General features: G+C 43.6%; 1 protein-coding gene across 1 annotated transcript in view; it reads right to left on the minus strand.

The window, feature by feature from the left end:
* The window catches only part of SEPTIN14 (septin 14), a 32,647-nt gene extending 24,488 nt beyond the window's left edge, over positions 1-8,159 (minus strand). The window contains exons 1-3 of the mRNA XM_004599408.2: positions 8,094-8,159; positions 3,542-3,659; positions 1,359-1,554 (exon numbers count right to left, since the gene is read on the minus strand). Coding sequence (XP_004599465.2) covers positions 1,359-1,554; positions 3,542-3,659; positions 8,094-8,147 — 368 coding nt within the window. The 5' untranslated portion in view covers positions 8,148-8,159. The remainder of the gene's footprint in view (positions 1-1,358; positions 1,555-3,541; positions 3,660-8,093) is intronic.
* Positions 8,160-11,310: the final 3,151 nt, after the last annotated feature.

The following is an 11,310-nucleotide window of genomic DNA, read 5'->3' on the forward strand; positions in this document are numbered from 1 at the left end:
CTTCTTCTGGGTTTCCCACACAGATGCAAGGTCCCAAGGCTTTGGGCCTCTACTGCTTTCCTACACCACAAGCAGAGAGCTGGATGGGAAGTGGAGCAGCTGGCACATGAACCAGTACCTATATTGGACCCTGGAGCTTGCAAGCTGAGCATTACCCAGTTGAGTCACTGCTCTGGACTCTTAAAACTACTTTGTAACAAATTAAGCACTAAGGTGATATTGAATTTTTGTATTAACAGCTATTCCTTTCATGAGTTTCACAAAAACCATTTCTACATTTCAGTTATAATGATTTATGTTTCAAGGCTCGCCTAACTGATGAGTGTTTGAAGCAGGCTGCTCTGGGAGAAGAAAGAGTGACTCACAGCATTTGTTCATGTACAGGTTGTTCATACTTGCACCTGCTAGTCCAAAGCTACTTATAGAGTGCCACTGGAAATAGAGCTGGAGGAGCACAACCTGCTGTCACCAAGGGCTGAGTGAGACTTCAGCACACAGCCGGACCTAGGCCACCCCAGACAAAGCAATACGTGGACCACAACTTTATTCATGAGCTACTTTTAAGTAAGAATAAGCTAATTTTAAGTAAGTAATTTTTAAGTAAGAGTCACCTTCACGAACATTCATGCATTTCAAAAAAGAAAAGTTATCTGAAACTATTACCATGCCAAACTTCACTTCTATCTTTCACTGTTTAAATATGGCACATGACCATCAAAGGTCTTCATAGTAAGTCGGGAAAAACAATGAAATAAACTAAAAACTATCAAAAATCACAGTAGCAAATTATTGCCGCAATTGTATAATGCAAAATCTCCCGAGAATAGGCAGATGTTGCGGCGCAGTGGATTAAGCTGCGTCTTGGGATGAATACTGGAGTGCCTGTTTCAAATCCCTGTCCCTCTGCTTCGAGTCCAGCTCCCTGTGACTGTACATGAGAAGCAGCAGGTGACAGCTCAAACACCTGAGTCCTGCCCACTCACATAAAGGACCTGGGTGGAATTCTCTTCTCCCGGATTTGGCCTGGTCCAGACTCAGCTGGTGCAGCCAGATGAAATAGGAAGTAAACCAGGTGAAAGACATCTCTCTCTCTCTTTCTGTCTCTCTCTCTTTCTGTTTTTGTTCCTCACTCGTTTTTTTAAAAAAGACATGAATCTTTTAAAATATATTATAGAGAAATCAAAAAATGGATGCAATAATGCAAATGTCCTCGGAAGAGAACACGACTTAGAAAAGAATTAAAATACAAAAGGAAATATATCTACCACCTTAAAATACTATTACAATTTTATCTGTGGACAAATAGGAAAAAACACCTGAAATAAGAAAATGCCCAATTTAAACAAGAAAACACTTACCTGTTTTCTTTGTTTATTTGATCACCGTATCCGACTGTTTTCACAACAGTCAATTTCAGTTGAACATTGCTCTCTCGCAGCTCATGTGTCTGAACTTTAAGTCCAACATTTGGGTAAAAATGTGAAGATTTGCTATCTCTTAAATTCGTATTAAATAGTGTTTCAATCAGTGTCGATTTTCCAATTCCAGTCTCCCCTGTAATAAATATAAACGCGTCATCACGGAGCAAAAGATAGCTGCTCGATCTCTAGAGTGCTTTAAACAACCTCAAAACTCCACAAGAGTTTAACTCACAGATTAAAGTACCAAATGGTGGAGAATGGGTAAGAAGTGAGGATTTGACTTTTCAAATAAAATGAGTAAATGTTGAGATCTGTTGAACATAATGGTCACAAGAGTCAATAATAATGTACTGTGTATTGCAAAATAACGGTGAATCCCAAGGGTCTCACCAGAAAAATTGATAAGTAAATGAGGTGATTTGTATGCTCTGATTTACTTATTCCACATTTTATATACATATCAAAACATCACATTATATCCAATGGATGTATCTATTCATATAAGATTTGTTCACTGAAAGATACTATTTAAAAATACAAAGGGCACCCAAAGATATGAACGAAAGCTGAATGGGATATGGGACAGACCAGACCAGTCTGGCAGGCACAAAAACCAGGGCTGGGAGTCAGCCCAGTGGGAGTTATTGAGGACCACTCTGACCGGACTGCAGCTCCTAATGATGTATGTGAGGGCTGAGTGTGTGATGGGTGGGGTTGGGCAGGGTTGTAGCACCTATTGGTTTGTGTAAGAGATGGGCTGGAGATAGCTCTGACCTAACAATTGCAACTATCAGTGTGTATGTAGGTTGATGTGAGTGACAGAATGAGCCAGATCCCATACTGGCGAGCACACATGGGAATCAGGTCTGGGATTACCTCAGAAGAGATTTTTTCTGAGGGTCCCCCCCAGTTGAACCATTGGATTCAGAACTCCAACCACTGGGAGAGTGGCAGGAGCTGTGATGCAACAGTGGAATGCATGTGTCTGACTGGAGCCACCTCAGTTACTGAAGATGCTGCAGTGAACAGCATACCCAGATGCACATGGTGGATTAGGCTCCATTGGAGCCTGTGAAAGACACCTGGTACCACGGCAGAGGAAGAAGCAGAGAACAAACTGATCAACTACTCCAAAGAAGCTTAACAGCAAATTTCTGGACAAATGGAGACTCTAAGGTGGACCTTGTCAGCTAATCGACCTTGGAAGGATTTCCTCTTCTTTGGAGTGGTGATACCAACAGCATCTCAGAACTATCAAAGCCACTTGAGCAGAACCCTCAGGACACACTCCACATCGGGGACTCTGGGATGACATCAGTTGGCCATTCCCCATCCCTGGATACTGGGACACTAGGCAGGCTGCATGTGGCTGCGCCTCTTGACTTCCCAAATCCCCAAATATAGAAAAAGACAAAGAAGGTATGAAAATAGTGGCTTCACACGTTTTTCCCTAGTCCTTGAACTTCCCACCATAACCAACTGTGTAAACATAATCAAAAATAAAATTTAAATGAATGATTAAATGGTCCCAAATACCTCAAAGGCTGAGATGCACTTGAAAACACTTTATCAAGTATGGGAAGAAAATAGACCTAAGTTGCATTAAAAATTTTTTTTAAAGATTTATTTTTATTACAAAGTCAGATATACAGAGAGGAGAAGAGACAGAGAGGAAGATCCTCCATCCGACGATTCACTCCCCAAGTGAGTGCAATGGCCGGTGCTGTGCCGATCCAAAGCCGGGAACCTGGAACCTCTTCCGGGTCTCCCACGCGGGTGCAGTGTCCCAAGGCATTGGGCCGTCCTCAACTGCTTTCCCAGGCCACAAGCAGGGAGCTGGATGGGAAGTGGAGCTGCCGGGATTAGAACCGGCGCCCATATGGGATCCCGGGGCGTTCAAGGCGAGGACTTTAGCCGCTAGGCCACGCCGCCGGGCCCCAGTTGCATTAAAATTTGAAGACCACTCAGATGTTCAGACTAAAATGCATTTGAATCACATGGCTAAAAATATGGAAACCAATATAAACAGTAAGATATGATCTTACACTAACAGCACCAATGTAATGGGGTTTCAGCTGAAACGAACATTGAGAAATTCAAATAAGGGGTTTGGTACTTACCCACACAGAGAATATTAAAAGAGAATCCTTGGTGGATAGCTCTGTTCACCAACTGGTAGGGCAAACATTCAAAACCAAAATGGCCAAGTGTAGTTAGGCAACGGATATTCTCTTCTTTCTGATTAAAAAAAAAAAAGGAGGGGGCCAGAGGGAGGATTTGAGAATAGGGAATGAAGTCTTTAAAAAGACACCTATATTACAGCAAAGAAATTAGAATAGAATCATACTTCAGACAAAATGCAAATGTGGTAAGCACAGTTGTACAGAAAGAAATTCGGGCCCAGATGCATACATTTTGCCAACATTGCTTATACATAAAATGAATTTATCTCATGAAATTCAAAGAGGTCATGTTTCTAGCATCTTAGAAGGAGAATGCGAAGAAAAAAAGCACAGATTAAAGAAAGGAAGAAGAGGCAAGTGTTTTGCTCAGTGGCTAAAGCACTTCTGGGGACACTCAAGTACCTGAATTTCAGTTCTGTACCCACTCCTGATTCCAACTTTTGTGTAATGATTACCTTAGGGAAAAGCAGGTAAGACCCAAGTAGAGGGGTCTCTCACCTGTGTCAGAGACCTGAACTGGGTTCTAAGCTTCCAACTTCGCCATGACCTAATTTCACCTGTTGTGTACATTGGGGGAGTGAATCAACAGAAGAGAAGCCTCATTCTGTCTTTCTCACTTAAATTAAATAAATTCTTAAAATTAAGTATAAAAGAGATAAACATTTAAGGAAATGCCTAAGAAACTCCAGTGTAGTACTCTACAACAATAAACTTGTGGTCAGTTTTAAAAAGAGAAACCTTTGGAGTCAGCACAAAGGTACATAGAGTTAATTCTTCACCTTGTGGCACTAACACCCCATATGGGCACCAGTTCATATACAAGCTGTTCCACTTCCAATCTAGCTCTCTACCTATGGCCTGGAAAAGTTGAGGATGGCCCAAGCCCTCGGGACACTGCACCCGTATGGAAGACCCGGAAGTTCCTGGCTCCTTGCTCCTCGCCTTTAATCGGCTCAGTCCCAGCCATTGCGGCCACTTGCAGAATGAATCAGGAGATGGAAGAGCTGTATTTGATTCTCTTTGCAACTCTGCCTTTGGGATAGAAATAAATGTCCTTAAAATAAATGAAACAAAACAAAACAAAAAAAAAAACAGCAGAGTAGCCTAGTGGCTAAAGTCCTCGCCTTGGATGCGCTGGGATTCCATATGGGCACTGGTTTGCATCCCAGCTGCTCCACTTCTCATCCATGGCAACTGCACATGCAGGTGAACTGGGGGCTGAGAGGAGGGAAACTGGAGGCTGATATGGATAATAACCTGAACCAGATCACAGACTGGGTCAGGTCTCGGGGCACGTCTGGCGAGGTTTCTTTGGGGACTCCCTCCAACTAGACCACTGCACTCAAAACTCTAACCACAGGGAAAATCACAGAATCTGTGGTGCAGAGTGCACGCGTTCGAACTGTGTCTTCTCATTGCTGAGGCCTGTGCGGTGGCTGGCATGCCCAGATGTTCACGGGGGACTAGACAACCAGTTCATTGAGGCCTGCAGAGGAGGTCTGGAACCATGGAGGGCAGAACAAATTGGACAGCTCTCTTGATCAAGCTTTGACAGCAAGTATCTCAGCGAGTGGAGACTCTAAGGTGGACTATGTTGGCAAATACCTTGGGGGAATTTCCTCAACCTTGGAACAACAAAATCAACAGCGTCTCAGAACCATCAAAACCGCTTAAACAGTATTCTCGCAACATGCTCCACGTCGGGGACCCTGGGATGACATTGGGTAGCCATCCCACATCCCTGGGTACCAGCCCTCTCCCTTTCCTCCCCGCTTTCCTGGATACAAGAAGAAACAAAGAAAATTATTTATTATTTTTTAAAGAAGGGAAACAAAGAAAAAGAACATTCTGTCTATATACTCTAGAGATTATTTTAATAGAGCAACAACAAACTCAAACCTTCCTCTGCCCTTTCTGGTCTAGATTCTCTTACTTTTATAACTGCAGCCCAGGGAGGTGCCAGATGAAGCACCTGATGTACCCACTAGTCTATCAAGAAAGAACAGAAGGCTTAGCCTCATTAGCACTTCATTCTCGCCCACACAGTGAGCATCAGAGCAAGCAGCATCACTATGATGACTTGACTAATGTCTTCTAGTGCTCCACGAATTCTTGCATATAAATGCCAACATCTATGTATAAAACATATGTATTTCAAAATCTACCAACTTGGAATTTGTGATCAATCGAATATTGCTCTTAAAGGTGCCTTTGTAGTATCAGCAAATCAAATTAGGAAGCAAAGGATAGACAGATGGGAAAAAACAGGGTTAACCTATGATAATAGATTAAAGGGATAGTTCTATAAGCATTCACATGAAGCTTAAGTGTTTATCATGGATTTTTGTAATCACTCATGACACCAGGTTCATATAGACTATATCTAGAAAGTGGAATGATGTGTATTATAAAGCATATATGTTATAAAGGTCTCAACACATCCTGATAAGCCCTGATATATAATCTGCGCTCACTCATGCAGCTGCTGAGCAAAGGTAGCTGAATAAGAAAAAACGATCTTGGGAAGGCTTAGCAACAGCACTGATGCTTCTGTTTTCTTCTATGTATGTGAGAGCATCTGGTTTAATGAGTTTGTACAAGTTTTTCATAGTCCAGTGCTCTAGGTCAAAAGCCTATAACTTCAGGGCTAACACAAGCCTTCGGCAGTGAAGTCAGCAATATGCATTGCTAGTGAATTAAGTACCAAAATTGTAGAAAAAGGCCACATCTAGGAATTTGAAAAAAATTAAATAAAATAACTATGGGATGGAGTCATTAATGATAATGCAAAAACAGCAGAATGACTGCTGGAGTCACATTTGTAGGGACAGGAAAAGCGTTGTGAATAAGAGCAGAATAGGACAATGAGTTTGGAGGTAAAATTGTAGGTTTTATGTCCTTGAGAAGTGAGAATATTGCCTAGTTTAAAGATTTAAATGTCGGGAGCACTGCACGTGTGCCCTAAGATGGCGCTGAGACCTCTCCTCCCTCCGGAGCTTGGCGGTACACAGGTTTCAGGAAGTGCCTTCTGATTGGCCCGTAGCTGCATGCTTAGTGCGTGTGCTACACGTGATCAGAGCCATGATTGGCGTGCCTGCCGCGTGCATCGGTGACCTTTAAGCTGATTGGACTAGGATTGTATTTAGCGGTGGGGGTTTCAGGAAAAAAAGGGGGACAGGACAGGAAGACAGAGACGGAGACGGACGGACGGACTGAGACGGAGGACAGAGTACGACTGGGACGGACGGACGGACGGACAGACAGAAGACTAGGGGTGACGAGGAGGTTGGGGAATGAAGCAGAGACTAACGGGAGGAAAAGGGAGAAGTCGAGTCGACTGGCTGGGAAACGGACTGGTTGGAAGAATAAAGTGCCTCAAGATATAGAACCTGGAGTGTCGGGTGAATTCTTCTGCGGGACGGAAGACCCCGACATTTAAAGGCATTAAGTTTGCAAACAGTAAAAGGAGGAAAGTTGGAAAGATAGATTTCAACAAAGAATTTTAAAGATGAAGCTTAAAAAAATGGATATTTGTCTAAGTGGTAGTGTTCAGTAACTGGAGCTGTGTAAGCAAAGAATAGTAGGAGAAAAATGTCTTCCAAAAGCATTTTTAAACGCAATGGTTTTAAGTACATCTTAGAGAGAAAGCCAAAGACCAAAGCTGAGTTATAGAACCACTGCCCTCGTAAGACATAGGGGTAGCAAGATGATTTTGAGAATGCAAACAAAGGGAGAGGTTTGACAGAGAGAAAAAACTTGACAGCCAAAAAGACAGAGGTGGGGGGAGCATGGGGGATTAATAGCGGGTAATAGAGGAATATCATTGTGTTCCCAGAATTGATCTAGTTCGTGAAACATTCATTTAAAATTTTAAAATGAAACATTTTAAAAGAAACACTAATTAATCAAAAATATTTGTGTTCCCCCCCCAAAATTAATACCAACCAAATGTTTTGATCAGCAATAAAAGGCAAGAAATAATCCTGTATTTTCAGCATGAGAGGAGAAAAGAAAAAACTAATTTGAGTTTTAAATTTTGAAGAAATAACAAACACCCTGAAGCCAGTTGCGACTAGTGCAGTTTGAGTCCCAGCTGTTCTGCTTTCCTCCAACTCCCTGCTGATGCGCCTGGGAAAGCAATAGACTAGACCTGAGTGGTTAGGCACCTGGCACTCACTTGAGGTCCAGCGGTGGAGTTCCTAGTTTAAGACTTCAGCCTGGCCCAGGCCCCACCACTGGGATAGTGTTTAAAAAAAAAAAAATGTACAGTCTTTCAAATGACCAAGAGTCAGTAGATTCAAAAGAAACATGTATAGATTATTTAAAGCATCATTGATATTTAACTTCAAGAAGTATAAAAGTTGAGTCCTGTACAAACACAACAAGCAAGCCTTAGTATCTACATCTATCTCATATTAGTCAGTATTCAGAAGCTATGCAATCTTCTTGAATACACAGTGCAAAGTTCTATTGGAAAGCTATACTTAACTGTGTCTTCATCCTTCGGCACTTTTGTAGGCATACATGTTGCTTTTTCTGCCATTTCAGACTGAAAAAAAAAAAACTGAAAAGGAAGAAACAACATCTTATAGATTTACTTGCAAGGTTATTTTCCTATTTTGTAATCCTGTTGACCTATTTTAAGTTGTGGCTGTCCTGTTGTAGAGGCTTCCACACAATAAATAACATACAACTTAAGAATTAATTCATTTCAATCATAAACACATCGAAGAATTCTAGGAAAGTCAACCTCCTTTTTGAAATCAACAGGACAAAGAGTCATGAGAAAGTAGAGAATTTTGCTTTAGACCAAGCTAAAACAACCAACAAATGGGTGCAATTGCTTAACACCTTAGAGTAGCTTACTGGAGGAGTCTGTGGTATTTCAGTATACAACAGTTGAAGGACAATTAGGAAAGCAGAGCCTGTGAAATAGAAACAAGTACCTTGGCCACTAGAATAACCCTAGTTCTCACTAAGCACCTACATACACTCAGCAGTACACTGAGTAGTTCGAGCCTTACCTCTGTTAGTGCTCGTAGTGAATCTCATTTGCACATATTTTCATTACCATCCACCAAGTGAAAAAAGACATAGAAAGATGAAGGGACTTACAAGCTCAACGTTCCAGCTATGCAGAAGACACTGGCCTGAACTGATCCCAAAGCTGGTGTTCTACCTAATGTCCACATTTATGGACCAAAGGAGATTGCCTGTGTTTGCAACATTTGGGAACAAGGGAGGAGGATTACAAGAGAGCACACTGTGCTGATTTCTGAGCAGGACTGCGTGAGAAGGTCATGCTACCCTACTTTTGAGAACAATAGCACAAAGATTGAAAAATAGGAGGCATTTTAGATGATGTTTCCATAGTTGATCAGGGTGGGAATGCTCCAGGTATGGGAAAAGTGTGATCATTGTTATTGAATTTTTCTATTTCTTCTTCCTGTTTCTGGGGCTGGGGAGAGATAAGAGGAGAAGCCATACCTAGCCTCCCAAATGCCCCAGTAGTTGGGAATGGGGAACCACCACCTTATCACCCAAGGTCCTGATTTGATGTACACGCCAAGGGTTCTGCCCGGGTGGTTTCAGTAGTTCTGAAATGCTGCTGATTTTGCCGATCATTGGATGAGGAAACCCTTCCAAATCTCCATTGGCTGACACAGTCGACCTTAGAGTCTCTCTTCAGCCAGATTTTTTCTGTTATCATTTGGCTAGGATTGTTGTCCAATTTGTTCTGGCCTCCTTCCTCAGCTATGGTACCAGATGTTTTCTGCAGGAATGTTCTCATTGGAATGGGCTGTGATATTCGTCGTATGCACCAAGGCCTGGTGTACTATACTCCGTGCTTTCCACTGAGGAGGACCAGTTCTCATAGGCGGGCCCAAGGACCTGGGCCAGGAAACCTGGGTCCCACAGGACCCCACCACCCCTGGGGTTCATGGACCTGCACCCACTGTGCAGGCTGGCCTAAGGACCTGGGCCAGGCTACACAGACCGCATCAGACTCCCACCCCCAAGGCTCATGGATCCAGCACACACACCGTCCCCAGACTGGCATGCTTCGTCTCACCTTGGCATCCAACAGCAGGTGCTTCAGTCTGGCTTGGTCCTGCCTTGCCCCCAGTTCCAACTCCTGCCGGTGGGTGCTGCATCTTAGCCTAGTCCAGCCAGCCCCAGTGTGAAATGACTGGTGTTGCAGCCCAATCCAGCCCTTCCTGCACCCTGTCCTGGTTCTCAGATCTGCCAACGTATGTTATGAATTGGCCCGGCCTGACCCACCCCCAGCTCTGACCCACATGTATGCCAGTGGGTACTGTAACCCACCCAGGTTTGGGGTGCTCCTTGCCTTGGTTCTTGCGTTCACCTGCAGGGACTATGTCCTGACAAGGAGTTTCCCAAACTCCTCTATCAGGTCACTTCCCAATGACAGATTTTGCACACATCAGTGGGTCTTTGGCCTTAGCTCCCCAACAAGGCCTGTTCCCAGACACAGCTCTTGCATGTGCCAACAGAGATTGCTGCTCCACATGGGTGGGTGCACTTGCTGCCTCACAGATTCTACCCCCAGTCCTGATTCACGCACTTGCTGGTTAGTGTCATGGCCCAAGCTCACATTATCCATTCCCTGTTCTGACTCTCACTGATGAGTTCCATGATCTAGCCCTTCAAGTACAAAGGTATTGTCCATGGACGTCCCCCAGAAATCATCCCTCACCTGGACATGACCCGTCAGGTCCCTGCTCGCTCCAACCTGTGACCCCACTCCCCCGGATCCTCTGTAACCCAAATCCTCTAGTCCCTAGAGCGTGCTACCAGGTGACCCAAGGACTTTCCCTGGCCTGAGTTCCTCCAGCCACAGTCATAGAACAGGCAGAGCTAAACTCCAGAGCAGGTGGCTAGAAAACAGTATATACAGGTAAGTAAAAAGAGAAGCAAGCTAAGTCAAAACCAACTCTGTGTCATGGTGTCTTTATCTATTCTGAAAACTATACCTTTCAATCTATGAGCCATCCCATTTCCCCTGACATTAAATGGTTTTTCCGTTATAGATGATGTTCTATGGTATGATTTCCTCTGGCATAGCATATATTAGCATGGTGTGTATGAAGGTTCTACATTTGTTAATGGAAACTCAAGAGTCTATTTCTTAGTGGAATGACAACTGGTAAGCAGAGAGTAAGATGAACTGTAGCAAATGTTGAAATGTTAAAACTGCCAACCAACAATCTTAGAACCAGAAAAGTTTGTGTCAGAAATGAAAGAGAGCCTGACGTGGTGACCTAGCGGGTTAAGTCCTTGCCTTGCACGCGCCGGGATCCCATATGGTCACCAGTTCTAATCCCGGCAGTTCCACTTCCCATCCAGCTCTCTGCTTGTTGCCTGGGAAAGCAGTCAAGGACAACCAAAAGCCTTGGGACCCTGCACCCACGTGGGAAACCTAGAGGAAGAAGTTCCTGGCTCCTGGCTTTGGATTGGTGCAGCTCCAGCCGTTGTGGTCACTTGGGGAGTGAACCATCGGACGGAAGATCTTCCTCTCTGTCTCTGCTCCTGTCTGTATCTGGCTTTGCAATAAAACAAACGAAAGAGAAAGGTTTTCGTAGAATGGCAAAAAAAAATCAGGAAATTTGTTACCCCTAAACTGACCTTATAAAATGTGCTTAAGGGAGTCCTATGCAGAAGCAAAATGTGACTGAAAATAAGTC

Source organism: Ochotona princeps, chromosome 24, assembly GCF_030435755.1.
Source record: "Ochotona princeps isolate mOchPri1 chromosome 24, mOchPri1.hap1, whole genome shotgun sequence".
NCBI classification, from domain to species: domain Eukaryota; kingdom Metazoa; phylum Chordata; class Mammalia; order Lagomorpha; family Ochotonidae; genus Ochotona; species Ochotona princeps.